Source organism: Canis lupus, chromosome 12, assembly GCF_011100685.1.
Source record: "Canis lupus familiaris isolate Mischka breed German Shepherd chromosome 12, alternate assembly UU_Cfam_GSD_1.0, whole genome shotgun sequence".
NCBI classification, from domain to species: domain Eukaryota; kingdom Metazoa; phylum Chordata; class Mammalia; order Carnivora; family Canidae; genus Canis; species Canis lupus.
Window position 1 is genome coordinate 15848864 of NC_049233.1, and position 22284 is coordinate 15871147.

The 22284-nt window shown below is 34.9% G+C and overlaps 1 protein-coding gene across 2 annotated transcripts in view; it reads left to right on the top strand.

The window, feature by feature from the left end:
* Positions 1-22284, top strand: part of CD2AP (CD2 associated protein) — a 146056-nt gene that overhangs the window by 59205 nt on the left and 64567 nt on the right. For both annotated transcript variants that reach the window (XM_038554264.1, XM_038554266.1), the window contains exons 4-5: positions 7366-7466; positions 10465-10585. In XM_038554264.1, the coding sequence (XP_038410192.1) occupies positions 7366-7466; positions 10465-10585 (222 nt within the window). The remainder of the gene's footprint in view (positions 1-7365; positions 7467-10464; positions 10586-22284) is intronic.

The window sequence follows — 22284 nt, forward strand, 5'->3', positions numbered from 1 at the left end:
AGAGAGTATTTCATATCCTCTAAGTACACCTCTATAGAATTTTTGTGCACAGGAGAATTTTTAGGCCGTTGGGAGAGTTATTTATGACCTCTGTCTATTATAAAATCTATTTACTACTTTCTTTAGCTTTACTAAGCTATCAATGGACAGTTTTCTAAAGTAGAGGCTAGACAGAGGACTTCAAGGTTATGATTATTTTATTCATTTTGTCTTCTAATAGGAAAGGAAACACTAAGTTTTACCTTCCTCAGGAACACTGGTCATAATCCTTTTTCTAGTAAAAGGAAAAACCATTATGTAGTTGGTGCCAGGAGGCTTAGACATTTTCCTAAGGATCCTCTACAGCGTGTTTTTAAGTGCATGTGCTGCAAGGACTAAATTGGTCATTTGGTGCTAGCTAACATGTAAAACAGGATGCAGGTTGTTTTTGCTTTCAGATTGATTTCCAGGAAAAGCAAGCTAATGTTTTTTTCTTACTCTGATTTTTTTTTTTTATTGTTTGTATCATATCCTTAATTCACGAGATAGACCAGTTATTCAAAAGGTGGTTTATTGTAGTGGATACTGCTGTCCAATATTACTAATAAATTTAAAAAATTGTTAAGGTTGATAATAATAATCACTGCAGTGTGAATGTTCAATTTTAATCTCTCTATGCCAGCACAAGTGAATATGCATGTGTATTGAATTTTACTTAAGCAACTAAAAGCTCTACATACTGTGGTGTTAAGTGTCTGGAAATTGGGCTTGTTAGCTATTCTTCTCTAGTCTCTCAAGCCAAAAAAATGTTGACTTTTTTGGTGAAGTCTAGTCACAGAGCCATTGAAAAGTTAACCGTAATTACTATGGTAAAACAAACAGGTATTTTTTTAAGGTGAGCACAGAATAATGTTTTCCAGGACATTACTTAAGTTGGTAAAATTATAGAGAGAAAGATTTATACATCTCATAGCAAAAACCAGTACAAGTTATATTGTGGCAGAATTTTAAAATCAGGCATGAGAAATAATGTTGTGGAGTAAAATTACTTAGAGAATTAAATAATGGACATCTTTCAGCATCACAGCTGTGTATTCGTTCAGTGTGGAATATTAGTAGATATTTCATTTTGCATTTGGAAAAAATTGATGGCAGACATGAATCTCCTCTCACTGTAAGTGAGGGAAGACATCAGTGCTTCTGACTTTGTTTTCTTATGAGTGGAAGCTCATACGGAGGTGGTTTTTATCTAGTTATCATTTTGAATGTAAAAGATATATTGAGATTGATACTGATAGATCACTAGCAGTTGCTACAGAAATGATGTTGCTGTATGAAAAATTAGTTGACCAGAATGCCAATCTTTAATGTTTCATTTCTAGAAAACAGTTGGTAGCAAATAGTATGCCTCCTGATTTTGAGTTAGTGCTAAAGAAAATAAGTTCTGAATACCTTAAAATACGGTTACTGGCTATACATTTTTACAGCATACATTTTAAAAAAACAGGGGCGTGTTAATATTAGCTTAGGCTCTGTTCTTTGATATTAAAATATTTTGACTCAAAAGGGGATAAAGATTCTGAATTGACTCCTCCAGCTACATCTTCTCAAACGAATGAGTTAGGGTGTTCTATTTTCTTTTGAAATCTTATAGAAAAGTTAAAAGAAAAAAAAAAAAAAAAAGAAAAGTTAAAAGAATAATTGCAATGGATATTTTATACACTTAAGTTTGTTTACTGTTAATATTTTACACATGGTCTTTATGTCTGTGTATATAATAAAATACATTTTTTAACTGAATCAGTTGAAACTATAGTATAGACATGGGACCTTGTCCCTGGTCACATGAGTTTCTTATGATGATGATAACAGTATCTTCTAAGATTTTGATTGTTTTAATCAAGCAGTATATCAGCAGGATAGCTAAAATCTTCGAACAGCTTAAATCTTTCAATTAATAGTCTAAGAAGTATGAGATTTTTTATTACTGAGGATAAGAAAAAAAATTTAAATAAGATTCAGCCATATAGCAATGGCTCTGTTTTTAGCATTTGATTATTTGCTTACTGGAGAAAGAAATGGACAAAAAAATTCTCACATTAGAAAATTTAAACACTGCAGTAAAACATGAAGATGTAATTTCCAGAACCAAATGGAACCAAAAGTGGATCAGGAATCGTTCTGCTGCTGTCAGTGAAATTTTAGCATTCAGCCTCCCAGCTTCTGACAGTGGTATGTTTTCCATTTTAGTATTTGATGGGGAGATTGAAAATCATGATCCTAAATGAGAAATGGTTCCGTAATTAAGAGCTCTGTTTGATTTGAATATTTGGGTCTCTTTTTTCAGAACCATGAAAATATTTGCCATTCTTGATGGGCCTACATTTGAAAACTTAGGAAAAAGTTTCTATTTTAGTAGGAAAAATAGGAAGTAACTTTATTGAGTGTAAAATTTTATAGAATTTGGGTTTTTCCCCAAAAAAATACAAAGTATTTTTTTAAGTTTTTTTGAAAAGTTTTTTTTTAACATTGATGTGCTGAATGCTTTAATATCTGAATTTGAAGACCATGAGAACAGTGTTATGTGGGCAATCAAATCTACCAAATAAAACCTGGGAATGGTTAATGATCAAAGACTTGCAGTCTAACGGGAAAACATCAAATTACTATAAAACCGAGGTAATAGTGATAACTACCTCATAGGTTTTAGAGGTATCAACACATCAAGTAAATATTAAAATAAGTGCTCAATAAATGTTTGTTATTATTATTATTATAGTGTTTATACTATTAAGAACCATGTTAGAGATGTATAAAGTATGCAGCTATGATTAAAATAAAGGGGGCAGTTCTGTACTGGGTTGTCAAGCAAGGTATATTTAAGCCTTTTAGGTTAAGACAGGTCATTCACCAGATAGGAGATTGTGACATTACAGGTAGAATTGCTGCCTTTGAAGAGGACCCTAGTGCAAGATAAGGAAATACATTGTATTTACAAGTAGTAAGGATCTGGCAGGACTAGATTTTAAGAGCTATGTGAAAGTACTTTGTAATCTGTTAAGGAGGCAGCATTGGTAAAGTGGAAAGATAAAAGATGTTAAGAGTCATATGTGGGTATAATTCTAGTTTTGCCTCTTTTTAGCTCTGTGGTCTTGGACAGATTCCTATTTTCTCATTGGGAAATGATGATGATAACAAGCTTTATTGTTTATTGCTGGGGAGGTGTTTGCAAAGGATTTAGAATAGTACTGGTACATAAAAGGCATGGACGTCTATCTCTGCTTTTGCTTTATCTCCTTTATATTCTTCCTTCTTAATAGCTTTACTTATGAAACACCGATTTGACAAGTTTTAGTTCTTTGTAGATCTGAAAAGCTATATAGAGGTTGCTTATGACAAAATACTGGTTATAGTTATTTTAAAAATTGACTTATATTCAGACATCCCTTTATTGAGTAGTCTTGTACATACTGTTTTCTTTTGTGCTTAGCAGAGGTTCTGATACATTGTAGAAATTGAGTAAATACTTATTGACAAATATGTATAAGCAGATACTGTATGTTGCCATTTGGAATGTAAAAAATCTCAAAGTTGCTTTAATTGTGCTGGCAACTAATAGATGAATTCAATATAGGCAGTCATTTCACCTTAAGAGTAAACCATATTTAAATATGGAATCATGAAATTTTTTTCTTTTTTTATATAAATGGCTCATGTTTTGTAGTAATAATAGGGGCTGTTCTGATATTTTTATCCAATGTGACTCTTTCCTTTGGGGGAAAATTATTTCCAGATAATATACAAACTACTTTGGGAAACATTGGTGAATTATACTTAGTGTGAACAGGGAAAAAAACTACAAATTCAGTTTCTGGTTAAGATATAATAGGCTTCTCAAAGTTATTTGATATCCTTGGGTACCGGGGAGCTAATTAATATTCTTTATCTACTTTTACATCATTTAAGATATTGGTATTCATTAAAAAGAAGCAAGCTACATTTTTTTTTAAACCCTAAGATGATCAAATGATAGGATTTCCTTTGAAGTGCACCCTGAGCAGAATAGAATTTCTTTTCAGTAATGTAGATAGTTTCTCTTTCATTTGTGAAGTGCTAACTACAAAGACCACATTTTTGGACACATTCTCTCAAGCTCACTTCAACTTCCCAAATTATTTAGGGACTATATTTATCTATAGTGTAAGAGATGAGTAGTTTTCTTGCAGTATGCCTAAAAGACAATATTAAATTATTACTTAAACATTTATTCAGCTGTGATGAAAGGTGACATTTGAAAAACCTTTTACTGTAAACTCTAGGTTAGTTACAAAAGTATGATCAGTATTTACTTTCTTTGGTTTCTTCTGTTGTAAAACATTTTAAAAATTAGATGTAATTATTCCATTATGAAATGGGGAAACAATTGCTGAGGTGTGTTTATTTGGAGACTCTAGATTCTCCTTTGTGATTGTCATATCTGTTTTGCACCTCTTTAATGGTGTTGATTGTATGTAATATGCTTCTTTTATTGTTTTGGAGGTTCAGTTGGATTTGTTTTTTGTTTTGATAAACAACTTCATAGATCCATAGAATGTCATAGCTGAAGTTACTGTCATGGTTGTCTAGTCCAGCTCTTCTATTTTGTCATTCAGGACATTGATTCCCAGAGAACTTAGGTCAAATAACAAGGAAGTGACAGTTGTACTAGAACGTAAGTCTTTGGACTTTAAAGTTAGTGTTATTTCTTTTATAGCATGGCATCTCCCCCCACCCCACCCCCCTTTTTAAGATTTATTTATTTATTTATTCATGATAGACACAGAGACACAGGCAGAGGGAGAAGCAGGCTCCATGCCGGGAGCCCGACGCGGGACTCGATCCCGGGACTCCAGGATCGCGTACTGGGACCAAGGCAGGCGCCAAACCATTGAGCCACCCAGGGACCCCCTCCCCCCACCCCTTTTTAACTACATACAAAAGTTTATTTGGAGATGTTATGACATGATATGATGTAGTGAAGTATCTATCTAGACTGCTTCTAAACATTCCCTTTTGTTGTCAGCAATAACAATCTCTTTAGAACCCTTGTATAGCAACTCCTGTTTCCATGGGAAAACTTTATCTAGAATATCTGTCACATCTTTTCTACCTTCTTGTATTGTGTTCATCTTTAATTGTGTAACTCTTTTACCATTTCTTCTTTGAATTCTTCTACATCTGCATCAGTTCAAACCTGTCTTTTCTATTAATTTTTTGGAATATTTGTAGTTTGCTCTAAATATTTACTATCTCATTATGTTATTTTTATTTTATTACTAATTGTTACTGTTTCCTAAGTTCTTTTAGTTCCTTAAGCGTACATTTAAGTTAAGAAAAATCTTAGGATTGTTAGTGGTAAAGGGTTGATGGAATGTAGATACTCTTGGCATGATAATTTCTTGGCATTGATGCCATATGATTAGGCCTAGATAATTGTTTATTCATTCAAAATATTTAATGCCTATACTAGGTACTAGGGAGAGAGCCGAGAGCAATTAAACTTGCCCATTTATCTTCAGCCTACAGAGTATGGGGAGTAAGCAAGAAAATAAAACATTATGATAGAATAAAAAGGAAAAAGTAAGTTGTTAATAACAGGTAGGTTACAGAAGTAAATAGTTTAAGTATGGGGTGCTATAGAAGCACAAAAGAAGAATATGTAATCCAGAAAGCCATTTGGGAAGAAGTTTCTTCTTAGTTGAGATCTGAAGTTGAGTTGAAGACAGAGAAAGGTGGACTTTGTGGATGGAAAGTAAAGGGTCATTGGCAAAAGAAACAGTTTATTTAAATCTTAGAAGGAATAGAGCTTGTCATTTTCAAGCAATTAGAAATCAGTATAATTTGATCAGTAAGTGCAAGATTGAAAATCACCTAGGGGATCTGAAGCTGCAGATTCTGATTCAGCCTGCTAGGGCTACCATAACAAAATACCCCAGACTACGTGGCTTAAACAACAGAAACTTATTTCTTATAGCTCTGGAGGCTAGAAATATAAAATCAAGGTGCTATCAGAATTGGATCTTGATGAGGCCTCTTTTCCAGACTTCCAGGTAGCTAGCTGTCTTTCCCTCTGCATCTTCACATGGCCTTCTATGTGTGTGTGCTCACATGCACACGTACACAATTAAGTGTGTTGGGGTATTAGGGCTCCACTTTTGTGACTTTATTTAACTGTAATTACCTTCCCAAAGGCCCTACCTCCCAGTATTGTCAAGGACACAATACAGTCCATAACGGGTAGGTCTGAAGGTGGAGCCTGAGATACTTCATTTCTTTTTTTTTTTTTTAGATACTTCATTTCTAAGAAACTTTGAAGTGATACTGTTGCTGCTGATCTGAGGAACAGATTTTGAGTAGCAATAAGTCATCCTTTAATCAGTTATACCTGATTGTCTACCCATAGGTGCTTTAATGATTCAGTTTTTTTAATATTTATTTAAAATTTAAAGATTTTAAAAAAACTTTTTTTTTTTTTTTTTTTTTTTTTTTAGAAAAGATTTTATTTATTTAAGAGAGAGAGAGCACAAATGGGAGGAGGGGCAGAGGGAGAGGGACAAGCAGACTCCCCACTGAGCAGGGAGCCCAACCCTGGGCTCAGTCCTGCATATTGGGATCATGACCTGAGCCAGAGACAAGTGCTTAACCAAATGAGCAAGCCGGGTTCCCCAGTGATTCAGGTTTAAGATGGGAGTGAGTCTGGGTTCTCAACTCTTAAGAGTTTGAAAGAAGTTGAGAAACACAAGACTGGATGGTTGTAAATGATCATTACTTATGTGAATAAATGAAGCTTGTTTGAAAAGTTAAAATTATTATCTTTACTTGTGTGAGTTTGATTTTTATCTGTCAGAAAATAGAGCTCTTGAAGATAAGATACATTTTGGATTTGTTCATTTTGGGTCTTTTTAACAACAGACATTCTTAAATTTTAGTGCATTTTGGGTATTTTCAGTCTTTGATCAGGAAGTAGTCTAAAAATTACTGGCTTGGAAGACAGCTTGTCTGTGAAAAAATTTGTTGTGTGAACTGTGTCTTTATTGTTTATATTTTTAGTCTCAAAATTGGCATTGGATATTTTACTTTGGTCTAATTGGTGGGATCAGTTGTATAAATAGATTTCATGGCCGGGAGCCTGTACCTTATTTGTAGTTGGTTTAAATTTATTTTGGCATGTGTAGATTGTAATGTGAGAGCAAGGTGAAAAGCCAACCAGAGCTACTGTGGTTAGCTGCTTAGAATGCTTACATGCATAAGAATTCTCTGATATCAGTGTGGTATAGAAATAAAGATGATGTTGTTTGTTTTAATGATCTTTCTTAACCTAATCTTTTGCTATTTCACTTCTTTTAGAGACCAAGAAGCGTCAGTGTAAAGTTCTCTTTGAGTACCTTCCACAAAATGAGGATGAATTGGAGCTGAAAGTGGGAGATATTATTGATATTAATGATGAGGTAAGGAAAACATGTGCTAGAGATAAAGCAGCAATTGGAATTGATGCTCTGGGTATTAGAAAACTGCTTTATAAGAATATTAATTTTTCATTAGAATTTTTTTGCCACTTTTGTTGTATTCTATAAAAATCTTAAGATACAGGTTTAAAAATGGATCTTTAATGGCTTAATGTAAGGTTGTTTTATCTGTTGGAATAAATTCTTATTCATTCTTAACTATACCTGATATTTGTGTACTGTTTTTGTGTGTGTTGACTTTAGGAATAAAAATTTTTTTAAGCTAAAGATTAATGTAATCTAAGTAGCTAAGAATAAAAGTAAACATTTTCTTTCATTCTGAATTCACTTTAGGCCCAAAGCAGTAAAATAGAAGGAATTTTGTCTTTTGCATAGCAGAGGGATACAAAAACAGAATATTATAAAAGCTTTGCCTTGTTTGAATTATCACATTCAAATGTGAATCAAAACCACTTTTCTCACATTTTAATATCTTAGAATGAGATTTTAAAATATGGTAGACATAACTTTTTTCATATCTCTGCTTTTATCATTAAAAGAATATTAAAAATTTATTTGGCAGTGAAGATCTCATTTTCAAAGTATATGTTTTGATATCATATATAGTCATAGAGATTGATATAACATCCATGTAATGTAATTTATCACTTAATGTTTATATTAAATTCCAATATATTTATATAAGACAGTTCTGTTTTGTTTCCATCAGGTGGCAATAATAATAATAATGTTTATTGAGACTCTATGTCTGAAGCATTATGCTGTTTCACATTTATTATTTTAAGTTTCTAAACAACCTAAGGAGACAGGAATTTTTATATCCATTTTATATATGAAGAGATGGAGTCATGGAAGATAAGTGATTGGCTGTACTGGTTACTGTTGCTGCATAACATGCTGGCCCAAACTTTGTAGCCAAGAACAGCTGTTTTATTAGGTTCATGTGTTGTGTGAGTCAAGAATTCAGGTAGGGCACAGTTGGCATGGCTATGCCTCTGTTCCGTAATGCCTGGGGCCTCATCTGGAAAGACTCAAAGTTTGGGTGCTGGTGGAATTGGTACCTAGAAGGCTTGAAGACCGTTTCTGGAGACTATTAGGTAGCTTCTCCCTTTGAGTTTGCTTTCTCACCATATGGGGCCTCAGGACGGTTGGACTTAACTGCATGGCATTCCAAGGCTCTTAGTGACTAATAAACATTTCAGTGAGTAATGGTGATAGCCTTTTATAATCTGACCTTGGAAGTGATTGTGTCACTTTCACCACATTCTTGGGTACAAGCATGTCAAAAGCCAGCAAGGTTGAAGGTGGTGGGGACAAAGACCACCACTTCTTCATGGAGTGTTAAGATTACCTTGTAGATGATCATGTGGGATAGGAGAGCTTGTTTCAGCCATTTTTGCCCAAGTCCATACATATGGGATGCAGAAGAGTCAGAATCCAAATCCACATAGTTTGAGTCATTATTCTTTACTGCTATACTATCCTGCCTCTTAAGAATTTCTTAGTTCATAGGAATTATAAGGTTATTTACCTTAACTACTCAGGTGGTGCCAGTTTGGGATTGCAGTGTAGATAATTGGGTTTCCTGATGTTTTTCTCAATTTTATCTGTTGCTTTTTGGTCACCATATCTATCATCATGGTTTGAAGAACTCTCAATCCTGTGGTGTCTCCTTAAGTCTGCTAAAAAAATTCTGAACTCCTCACTCTTACTGCCTTCCATTTCTCTCTCAAACCCCTTCTATTCTAGCCATCTTGTATTTCAGCTGTATATATTCCAGGAATAATTCCTTTATTTTTATGTCACCATATTTATCACTTGCTTTGTAACTAGAAAAGTCTTATTCAGCCTTTAATATCCAGCTCTTTTGTCATTTCCTTTTAGGGGAACCTTTTTTGAATCTTTTAAGTCCTCTCTTGTGCTCTTATAGCATTTTGTTCATAACTTTTGTTGTAGCACCTCTTACATTATGTTTTAACTATCTGCTTAGGTTTGTTTTCTTCTTTAGATTGTTTCACTCCAGGGCAGAGATTTCTCATATGCAAATCTCAGTCTTTTACAAGCAGTTAACATCTTGGCTTACACATAGTGTGAGAGCCTGTTGGATGAATAATTTACTAAAGTTTGCTTTGTAATTCTGAATTAAAACAGATTTTAAACAGAATAAAGAGCCTTTTCTAGTAGTGTTATTTCATGTACTACTGTGATGTGAATTTTAACAGTGTATAGTTTACTTAAATTTTTTTACCTATTAATATCTTTTAGCATCCGTAGCAGAAATTATATATTTTAAAAGTTATTAAATAGTATTAACCATGAAAATTAGTAACTTTGATATTAGTGAATGTATATATTTTTCTTAAGAGTTTGGTTTCTGAGGATATTTCTGGTTGAGGTAGGGAGAAGTGTTTAGGGGAGCCTGGCATTTGGATTTTAAAAATGATTTTTTTTCTTACTTGGATTAAGATTCACTGTTTAAGTTAAAGGTTTAGTAATTTTATGTTCCATTTGGGAAGTTATATTCTTGTATTCATCAACCTTTTTCCAAATCAGAATTTATCTACTTAAATAATATATGAAATATATTACAAATATTGAAATAATTACAAAGGGAGGCTCAGTAGTGTTAAAAGAGTGATGTTCCAGAAGAGAGCTATGTACTTCCTGCTATTAATACCTTATTCTGGGTTATCTGATATTTTTATAAAAATTATTACATCATGGATTGCAATTGATTACAAATTCTCGTTGTAAATGTTGTAAAGTGCTACTGATAATGACTAATTGATCAGTCTAATCAATTTAGATTTAATCTACTTACAAAATGTTTTTCACCATTGTTGTTTTCTTACAGATCTAAGGGGATTATTTTGCATAACTAACTTGTGCTCATTCAGTTATGTAGCTTAATTTTCCCATAGCAGGAAGATTTTCAACTTTAGAGAAATTTTTATTATTTTTGAGTTGTGAACTCTTTCAGGTAGAAGAAGGCTGGTGGAGTGGAACCCTGAACAACAAGTTGGGACTGTTTCCCTCAAATTTTGTGAAAGAATTAGAGGTAACAGATGATGGTGAAACTCATGAAGCCCAAGAGGATTCAGGTAGATTATTTTAAAAATTTGAATAGATTTAAATAAAATTATATATGATCTAGTGTTTGGTGTTTTTTGGAAACTGTTCTTGTGAACTATGAGCTAATTTTTTTCTACTTTTAAAAAGCAGCTTCTACTTTTAAAAAGAACTAAATATCCAGGCAAATAATTTAAAATCTTTTCCTTCTTTGAAGTCGGCTTCAACCCAAACTAAATGTTTAGTACCCTGATTATGAATTGATACTACTTATGTTAATCTGATTTCTTCCCACTTAAGATGTACTAATATAATGTTTTAATTTGAGTTTGCAAATGGCCTAACTACTTCAGCGATTTTAGAAATTAAAAAAAAAATCTTGCTTTTGTTTTTGTTCATATTCAGATAATAAGTTACATTTTTTTTTTGTGTAGCCAGAATGTCATTTAATTATTTTGTGATTGCCCTCATTTATAGGCTCACCCACAAATTCATCTTAAATTAAAAGTAGGAGAACAGGGACGCTTTGGTGGTTCAGTGGTTGAGCGTCTACCTTTGGCTCAGGGCATAATCCCAGGACTCTGGGGTCGAGTCCCACATCAGGCTTCCTGCATGAAGCCTGCTTCTCCCTCTGCCTATGTCTCTGTCTCTCTCTCTCTCTGTCTCTCATGAATAAATAAATAAAATATTAAAAAAAAAATAAAAGTATGAGAACATTTTATCCCAAAGCTAAATTTAAGAATTTTTGAGAATTGCTGTGGAATTTGGTTGTTTTTTTTTTTTCAAGGTCTATTTATATTTTAGAGACAGAATGTGTGTGCATGATCAGAGGGAAGTGGAGAGGGAGGGAGAATTTCAAGTAGACTGCACTGAGCATGGAGCATGATGTGGGACTTGATCTCACAACCCTGAGATCATGACCTGAGCTGAAACCAAGAGTCTGACACTTAACTGAATGAGCCATCCAGGTGCCCTTGTTTTGTTTTGTTTTTTAAGAGAGATTAAATTCATAAGTGGTAATGTAGGGATAAGTAGGTCTTTTTCTGTATGGAAAAATATGTGTAGTGAGGTTCAGTATATTTATGAAAATCAAGACATTAAATATTGGCAGTATTTAATATTGATAATATTTTTAATATGTAGTTCACATACAGATTTAATTGTTCTAGTAAATGCTTTATATAGCTATTTTTTTTTCTCCCAATTCCAGACAAGACCTTGCAGGAAATTTATTTCTCAGGTTTCTCTGGAATAGTTTCCCAGTCCTTCTTTGTTTTTATTGACAGTTTTGAAGAGTTTAAGCTGATATTTTATATAATGGATCCCAGTTTGGACTTTCTTTCTGATTTTTCATGATTAGTTTCAGGTTGTATTTTATTAACAGGATTACAAAATTATGATATCTCATTGCATTGTATCAGGAAGCACAGAGTGTGTGCTTTATTTTTGGTGATATTAAATTTGATTACTTTGTTGAAGCTGTGATGCCACTGTAAGTGTACTTTTGTTTTTCTGTATAACTGATAAGCATCTTGTGGGGAGATACTTTGAGACTGTAAATATCTGTTTCCTCATCAAACTTCACCCAACAGTTTAAGCATCCATAGATAAATTTGCCTGAGTCAGATACTTTAATGGTATTTGCAAAATGATGATTTTCTGACTCCATCCCATCTTTGTTTATTGACATTCCTCTCTGAAGAGCTTTTCTTGCTGCTCAGTTTTTGTTTATTAGTGTGGACTCACTGGTGAGTTCTGTTTACTCACTAGGTATTAATCAGTTACTGTTACTTATTTTGGCCTGTGAAAGCTCCTTCAAATTAGTTTGTGTGATTTTTTAAAAAAATCAACTTTATTGGAAATATACATACAATAAATTGCCTATCTAAAATATAGGGTATGATGAGTTTGACAAATGTCTACATCCATGAAAACCACTGCCACAATAAATGTACAAAACATTTGTATCACCTCCAAATATTCCTCATTCCCTGATATAGTCCATCTCTTTTACTGCCTCTGGTCTCAGGTGACCATAGGTCTGCTTTTTTCTCATTATGGATGAGTTTGCATTGCCCTGTCCTCTGAACAGGTCTTCATCATTGTTTGAGCACTTTGTTACTTTTTTTTTTTTATTTTTTTTTTTATTTATTTATGATAGTCACAGAGAGAGAGAGAGAGAGGCAGAGACATAGGCAGAGGGAGAAGCAGGCTCCATGCACCGAGAGCCCGACGTGGGATTCGATCCCAGGTCTCCAGGATCGCGCCCTGGGCCAAAGGCAGGCGCTAAACCGCTGCGCCACCCAGGGATCCCCACTTTGTTACTTTTTAATACAAAATATTTCAGGCTCATGTTGAACTTTCCCTACTTCATCCTGAAATCAGCTACTTATCCAGGCACTCTTGGTTTCTTTTAGAGAAGTATAGTAGTTAAACACTGAGATCTGAGCACAAGTGTGCTCATTGAACTTGGAGTGATATTGCTTCTGGGCACTTTTAGTAGATAAAACTGGGGAATGATTACACATGTACACACATGCATTTCTTTTATCTCTTTACCTACATGCCTACCTATTTCTACTGGTACCTCTAATTCTATTTTATTTTATTTTATTTTATTTTTCTCTAATTCTAGTTTAATACCACTAAGGTACATTCTAGTCTACAGTGATTTCATCTTTTGGCCCATCAGCCATAGAGCGAATGAAATAAATAATTGAGTTTGCTTTTATATTTAATCATGAGAGAACTAATGCTTAAAAAGCAGCATTCGGATCTTTGATGTTATCAGTAGATTGTTGGGATGAGTATGGAAAAACAACATGAAAACAATTTCTGAAATGATATACCGGAGACCTTGGATTTTATAAAGTGTCAGGGGAAAATGTGTTACTTTACATAATCATAAAATACTGCTATTGTTCTGGAAAGTAAACCATATAAAACAGATCTAGTAATGATGAATCACATATTAAGGAAAAATTGCCAGTTAACGATTAATAATACCACATTTTCCGGAAAGGGTTTTAGGAATCAATTTTAGTAATAATTAATAGGTAACAGAGTGAAGGCATAAATCAGTCTGGTGAGTAGTTTGAACTCCAATCTTATTTTTAGAATAAAGTAAATGACCTTAGGAAGCAGTCGAGGCCAGTTTAATCAGTGAGTGTTTTTTAAGCCTTTATGTGCTCAGTGCTAGGTTGGTTTTGTGAGGGCACAGAATCACCCTCTGCAGTCCAGAAGCTTAAGGTCCTAGCCTCTGGAAGATAAGACAGTTAACTCAAACTAGTACATATCAGCCTGGAGTAAAATGATCTGAATATCAGAGGTGCTGGTAGAAGATAGATCTAAACAAAATATATTGCTTGTTACTTAAAAAAAAAAACTTGGCACATTTTCATCTTTTCCGAAATATTCTAGGAAACTTTAGAAATATAATCTGCAACTCTGCAACTATCTTTTTTTCCTTTTTAAAAAGATTTTATCTATTTATTTGACGGAGCGATCACAAATACCCAGAGCATCAGGCAGAAGGAGAGGGAGAAGCAGGATTCCCCTAGGAGCAGGGAGCCCGATGCAGGTCAATCCCAGGAGTCTGGTTGGGATCATGACCTAAACGGAAGGCAGATGCTTAACGGACTGAACCACCCAGGCACCCCTGATTACAACTATCTTAAAGATGTTATTTTCTAAACTCCTGTTCTTTGCTTCTAATTATTCTTCTGCTTGTTTTCCTCTATACAGGCTTTTTAAAAAAATTGTTAATTGTTATAAAAAACATATAGAATTTATCATCTTGACCATTTTCTTAGCATCAATTCAGAAGTGTTATGTATATTCACATTGTCATGCAGATCTACAGAACTTTTTCATTTCACAAAATCAAAACCCCATACCATTAAGTAACTCCTCATTCCTTGTTCTATGAACTTGACTACTTTATATAAATGAACTCATACAGTATTTGTGTTTTAGAGATTAGCTTATTTGACATAGCATAATATTTTCAAAATTTGTTCATGTTATAGCATGTGATAGAATTCCCTCTTTCAGATGGAATAATCTGTTATATATATGTACTGCATTTTGTGTAGCCATTTATCCATCCATGGATGTTTGAGTTGTTTTTACCTCTTGGCAGTTGTGAGTAATGCTGCCAAAACATGGGCATACAAATATTTGAGACCTTGTTTTCAATTTAGATAGTCACCCAGAAATGGGATTGCTGGATTATATACTAGTTCTATTTTTAATTTCTTGGGGGGAAATGCTATATATTTTCCATGGTGTTTGTACCATTTTACACTTCCACCAACAGTTGTATAAGGGTTCTAATTTTTCCACATCCTCAGCAAACACACTTTTTTTTTGACATTAGCTATCCTAATGGGTTTGAGATGATATCTTATTGTGATTTTGTTTTTTTTTTTTTTTTTTTTTTTTTTTTTTTTTTTTAATTTTTATTTATTTATGATAGTCACAGAGAGAGAGAGAGAGAGGCAGAGACACAGGCAGAGGGAGAAGCAGGCTCCATGCACCGGGAGCCTGATGTGGGATTCGATCCCGGGTCTCCAGGATCGCGCCCTGGGCCAAAGGCAGGCGCCAAACCGCTGCGCCACCCAGGGATCCCTCTTATTGTGATTTTGATTTGTATTTCTCTAAGGATTGGTGATCTTGAACATCTTTTCATATGTTTATTGACCATTTGTGTATCTGTTCAAGTCCTTTGTTTTTTAATCAGGTTATTTGTGTGTTCTTTTTTCTTTTTGTAGTTGAGTTTTAGTAATTCTTTATATATTATGGATATTAATCCCTTAACAGATATATGATATGCAAGTATTTTTCTCCCATTCCATTAATTGTTTTCTTTGATGAGGGAAAGTTGTTTTTTTTTTTTTTTAATTTTATTTATTCATGAAAGACAGAGAGAGAGAGAGAGAGAGAGAGAGAGAGAGAGGCAGAGGCATAGGCAGAGGGAGAAGCAGGCTCTATGCAGGGAGCCTGACGTGGGACTCAATCCTGGGACTCCAGGATCATGCCCTGGGCTGAAGGCAGGTGCTAAACTGCTGAGCTACCCGGGCTGCCCTGGTTTTTCATAACAATAGTCTCATTTTTCTATTTTTTCTTCTGTTGCTTGTGCTTTTAGTATCATATTTAAGAAATCGTTGCCGAATCCAGTGCTATGAAACTCTCTCACTTGTTTTCTCCTGGAATCTTATAGTTTTTGGTTTTATGTGTAGGTCATTTGGAGTAAAGTTTTGTGTATGATTTAAGACAACGGTTCAACTTCATTGTTTCGCATGTGGATATCCAGTTTTCGTAGCAGCATTTGTTAATGATGTTACCAGACAGAAAACTGGTTTCCAAACTCAGGTTTGGTTGCTCGCTGCTAGAAAATAAGTACTCAAAGGACAGGTGATGGTGGAAAAGGAAAGGTTGCATTATTCAGGAAGCTGGCAAGGTGGGAAGATGGTGGACTAATTAATGTATCAAAAACCATCTTCACTGTCCAGGCAGTGGACAGCTGGAAATTTTAAAGGGGTAAAGTATGGGAAAACAGGAGAGGGGCAAGAGAAGCAGGAACCCAGGTGGTGTAGCTGTATTGTTGACATGACCCTGAATGGACTTGCTGGCATGAGCAGCAGCTGTTTTTGAATGTAGTCAGGCCTTATCTTCTGGGAAAGTCTGGTCCTCCAGTCCTCAAGGTCAGTGGTCTGCAAATCTCAAGGAAAGTAAGTTAGTTCTGCTGCAGATCTAGGGATTTAGGTCAGCAAGCAAGGTGTACATAACTTAAAGCAAGGTTAATAATTACCCTTAAAACCCATGGATATGCTGTTACAAAGAGGTAGGCCTTTCCCCATTAAGTGGCCAAGCCTGGGATGCCTGGGTGGCTCAGTGGTTAAGTGTCTGCCTTTGGCTTAGGGCATGATCCTGGAGTCCTGGGATCAAGTTCCACATCAAGCTCCCTGCAAGGAGCCTGCCTCTCCCTCTGCCTGTGTCTCTGCCTCTCTCTCTCTCTCTCTCTCTCTCTCTCTCTCTCTTTCTCATGAATAAATAAATAAAATTAAAAAAAAAAAGTGGCCAAACCCTTGTTCAAGTTCATTTGACCAGTCTGTGTAGATGTTTTATCATGTTACCTATGACTATTGGACATGTTTATGTTTTACCTCTTCAGTAGACTGTAAGCCTTTTATAGGCAGAGACTGTTCTTTTTCTTTGTTTGCTTATTGCTTACTATAGGGGTCCAAAAAATGAATAGCTTATGATCTGGTTACTTTTTATTCCAGAGTATTATATTTTTTCTCATGTCCCTTACGTGCCTTTTTATAGTGCCAACACTTTGGGGAGGGAAAGTATAAATAAAACTTCATAATTTATAATGAAACAGGTAGCCCTCATACCAGTTGATTATGTCATCTTTTTCCTGGAGCACAAGGGAATGGTATTGGTTATTTTTAGGGAGAGTAGATGAGTCTCTGCTATGGTGGGTTAGCCTACTTGCATGGAGCAGTCTGCTGTTAAAATTAGGGGCTTAATCATTCAGCATTTGTGGGTAACTATTGTATTCTTCATCTGACATGCCATCTTGATTATATATAGAGGGCAAGAATATTGCTTTCTTCATGTTCTTGGTTCATACACCTTTAAGAAGCAGGTGAAAACTTATACTCTGAAAAATATGCATAAATCATGAATAAAATTTCATATATTAGCTCATGTGTTAAATAGTTCATATATACACATATATACACCCATACATATATATGACTAGATCATACATTCTTTTGGTTCAAAAACCAGTATATAAAAAGATATACATTGTAATACTTGTTTCTGTCCACTTAGTTGTCTCTTTTGCTCTATATCAGAAAGCATTTGTACTTTCTTGCTATTATCTTCCCAGTATGTGTTTATGCAGCTACCCACAAAAACATATATTTGAATATTTCCTTCTTCCTTGAACAAAATGTAACATAGTGTATTGTTCAGAATATGCTGCAGTGAAAACAACCTGTAAATCATGGTGGCTTAAAACAAAGACATAGTCATAGTCATTTAGGGACTTTATTAGGGTCTCCTTTTTTTTTTTTTAAAGATTTTATTTATTTATTCATGATAGTCACAGAGAGAGAGAGAGAGGCAGAGACACAGGCAGAGGGAGAAGCAGGCTCCATGCACCGGGAGCCTGACGTGGGATTCGATCCCGGGTCTCCAGGATCGCGCCCTGGGCCAAAGGCAGGTGCCAAACCGCTGCGCCACCCGGGGATCCCTAGGGTCTCCTTTTTGACACATGGCTTAGGCACAGAGGCAGGGGAAAGGAACATAGCTTTCAAAGTTTCTACTCCAAATTTTCATATATTACTTCCACTAATACTATATTGGACTGTCATGGTTATGCCTGAGTGAAACAGAGTAGGTATATGTAATTTTCCTAGAAGGTGGGGCACTTAAATGTGAATAATAATGCAATCCACTGCATATCCTACCATGGATCCTCTTTTTAGAATCCCTTATTCTCATTGGCCTTTCAAGGGAGCTCACGTGTATTCTTAGCCCTGTACATGTGCTAAAAACTAATGAACACTAACTTCATGGGTATTTGGTGTGAGTGGTGTTGGCCAGTAAATAGCCTTCTGGAAGGTGCAAATTTCCATTTTTAAGTCGCTTCCCATTTCTGAGTGTTCTTCTGCTGTATATATTTTCTTACCTTTGCAGTGAACTTTTTAAGGTTCTAAATTTCTCTAAGGTTTTACCTTAAACTGTGTGAATTAAAGAAACAACTTAATTCTTTAACAGCTTATCTTCTCTTTGGTTAGCTTCTGTCTAGTGTCTTTGTTTTAATCAGTACCTTATAAAGCATGCCTTCATTTTTCAGATTATGTATAAAGAGAAACTGGCTTAGTACCTGGAAAGTTTTGAAGCATAGTTGATATTAGTTCTTTCTTACCCCACTTTTATTTTTGCTTCTTTACCCCATTTTTTTCCTTTAATTTTCCAGTGTAAAGCAAATGTGAAGTTAACCATTCTGAATAGTGACATGATAAAGTATTAAGCAGAGCAATTTTTTCACTGGGAGTTACAGTCGGGTCAGTTTGGGATGTTGAAATCATTCTTTGAGCACAGATGCTGATTACATTGAAACACAGAAAATCATTGAGATAGGAAGATATATAAGAGTCATAAAATCATATTACTATTTTATGTTCTACTTATTTGAGATTGCTTGGTATTCTAAAGTCAGGACTCATGTCTTAAAGATGTATAAAAACCATTAGAGAACAAACAAGTACTGAAAATATCTGGCTTAAATTTAGTGGTATAATTATGACTTAGCTGACTGTCCCCTGAATTACTTCTGATGCATATTTTTGCCCATATGTTTCATAGGTATCGGATATTCTAATATTTGTTTTTAACATTTGGGGCACCTGGGTGGCTTAGTCAGTTGATCTTGGTTCAGGTCATGATCTTAGGGTTGTGCCTGCTTTCTGCTCTCACTGGGCCTGGAGCCTGCTTAAGATTCTCTCTCCTTCTCCCTTTGCCTCAGCCCCCCTCAAAAATTGTTACGAATTATTTTATGGTAAAATGATGCTTATAATGCCGTGTAAACTCAGCTGTTAAAATTTGTACAGGGGCAGCCCTGGTGGCTCAGCAGTTTGGCGCCGCCTTCAGCCCAGGGCCTGATCCTGGAGACCTGGGATTGAGTCCCACGTCGGTCTCCCTGCATGGAATTGGCTTCTCCCTCTGCGTGTCTCTCTCTTTCTCTCTCTCATGAATAAATAAATAAAATCTTTAAAAAAAAATAAAATTTGTACAAAATTTTAAGGCTATATGGGATCACTAGCAAAAGAAATAAAATTTAAATTTTATATTATATTTACAATTTTTTATAAACTTAAATCTGTGTAATTGTTAAATATTTTGGGTACTTTCTTTTTTTTGGGGGGGGGGTACTTTCTTGCACTATTCAACCTTATTTGAATTTTAGTAACTTTGCAGAATTATGTCTGTTAAAAATGTACTTCCTTGCTTGCTTAACCCCTTTAAAATAACATTGCATTCTAAATGTGGAGCTTTGTGATTATGGGTTGGGAAGTCAGTGGTTGAAGTACACTATAATTCCCTTTTATAAAAAAACTCTAATTTTTAGGCAGGAAGTTTTTGCATGTTCATTTGAATACCAGGAAGTGAGTGGCTTTATAAAAACTTTAGAACTCTTGTGATAAAAGAATATAGATCTTTAAGTTTTAAGAGTTCCATCTTATGCATTATGATTTACAGAATTGATGTCTACTATTCTTATGTCCTAATGAAGTGTAACATACCTTGTATTTGGTATTTTTACAGTCCTTTTAGTCTGTTTTACTTTTTTAGATAAATATCTTCTAATACTCAATTTCAGGAAAAGCTTTACTTCTGTAAGGAAGTGTTACATTTCCATTTTTATAATGAAATGACTCCTTTTTCATCGTGTCAAATATATGTAACCTTCTTTGTTTAGAGCGTCCTTCATCATCTTCTACATTCCACTTATTTGCTTAAGTAAGACTTGCTTTCAATTTTCCATGTTCTATAAAGCCAGTGACTATAGCTTCTGTTATTTTCCTCCCTTGTATAAGTCTTCTCCCTGCCTTAAGTCTATAAAAAAATCTCCATTTAGATGTCTAATAGGTATCTCAAATTTAAGCTGGTCAAAACTGATCTGTCCTCCTCTCTGCACCTAGATTTGCTCTATACAGTCTTCCTCATCTGAGTTAATGGCAGCTTCATTATTTAAGCCAAAGAATTGGATTCATCTTTAACTCTTCTTTTTAATCTCACATTCTACACTTGATTCATTAACGGATGTTGTCACCTACTAAATAAATGTACAGAACTATTTTCTTTTACCACTTCTCTTTCCCTGTATAAGTTATCTTTTGCTGTACAGTTACAGTAGGCTGTTAATTTGCCATTACCTGCCTCCTAAATGTTAATGTGCTTATACTCTAGTAGGTACATATTTTACTTAGAGTAAAAGTCAAAGTCTTTTTAAATTGGCTACAAAGGGATCCCTGGGTGGCGCAGCGGTTTAGCGCCTGCCTTTGGCCCAGGGCGCGATCCTGGAGACCCGGGATCGAATCCCACGTCAGGCTCCCGGTGCATGGAGCCTGCTTCTCCCTCTGCCTGTGTCTCTGCCTCTCTCTCTGCCTGTGTGTGACTATCATAAATAAATAAAAATTAAAAAAAAAAATAATAAATTGGCTACAAAGCCCTCTGACCTGGCACCCCCGATGCCTCCCTTCACCTCTCTGACTTTGTCTTCTACTTAACTCTCCCCTTTATTCATGTTGGTCTCCTTATAGTTTTTTAAGAATGTCAAGAATATTTCTGTCTCACCGCCTTTGCAGAGACTTAGAACTTAAATGAGATCACCCTAGGAGACTGTCTAGGGGGAAGAAAAAGAAAAGAGCTTTGGACCAACTTATATATATAGCGACAGTTATAGTATGGGCTTAGATAGAATTATTAAAAAGACCAAGAATGTAGAGAGAAACCTGTGAGTTTGTGGTAGTTAAGGGAAGAGAGTTTTTCAGGGAGGACGTAGGCAGTAATGTCTGATATTCTTTGTGAGGTTAAGATAGGTAAGATAAGAGTATATGGAATCCTGGATTTAGGGATGGAGAGATCGTTAATGACCTGGATAAGATCAGTAAAGAAAGGTGATTGGGAGAGAAGCCAAGTTGACTGTGGAGGTGGAGAGTGGAAGAAGGAAGTATAAGGCAGTGCAGCAGTTGAGAACAACATATATTCAAGAATGTTTTTGTTCTTAAGAGGAAAAGTCTGGATCATTTTTAAATGTTAATGGAAGAGAACAAATAGGGAGAAATTAAAGATGCAGATTCGGAAGAATGGAATTTATCTCAATAGGATTAACCAAAAAGGTAGAGGGAATGAAATTTACATTGTAGGTATCATTAGTCTCAATTGATTGGAGACTAGTCAGTGCCAGGAAGCTGAGGGAGAGATGTCTGACTTGTGATTTTTTTTCTGTAAAAGAGGAGAGATACTAAGAATGACAGGTCAGAATTTTGAGGAGATTAAAAGGGTCACAATAGTTAAATGTTTGGAGCCATGCATCCTTCTGGGCTTTACTGGGCTAATAGAGGGATGCCTGGCATAAAATGTTTGAGAAACCTTGATGGATTGTTCTTCAGAAGTTCTGATTTCTTAAGGGTAGAAATATTCATTCTTTTAGGAGGAGTCAGCAGTGTTTTAATTGGATTATTCAAACTCTGAAAAAGAAGATAGTGCTTATTGTTAGTGGGGCACCCGATCCTTGTGGAATGGTGGTATACACTGGTTGTGCCAAAGGTGATGAACTAATATTTGGTGGTCTCCAGCTTGGTCTGAAGGATTTAAGGTGGTGCACCCTTACTTTGGTGTCTATAATCCCGCATTAGCATTCACCTTGAATGACTTGAAATAAACAGCTTTGTAAGGAAAATTGTTAAGGGGCTTTGATGCTTTTACTGGCAATGTATTATGAGTCTTTATAAATTAGGTTATAACCAGAATAGTTTCTAAAGATTCTGTTTAGGAGCTAAGGAATACAGATTTTTAACTACTTAAAAAACACACAACATTTTCTTAGGAAACGTAGGATTGTTTTTAAAATCTTTGGATGATGGTAAAAGATATTCTTTGGAGTAAAAAAGGGGAATTTGTGCCAGCAACTTTATAGATTCTA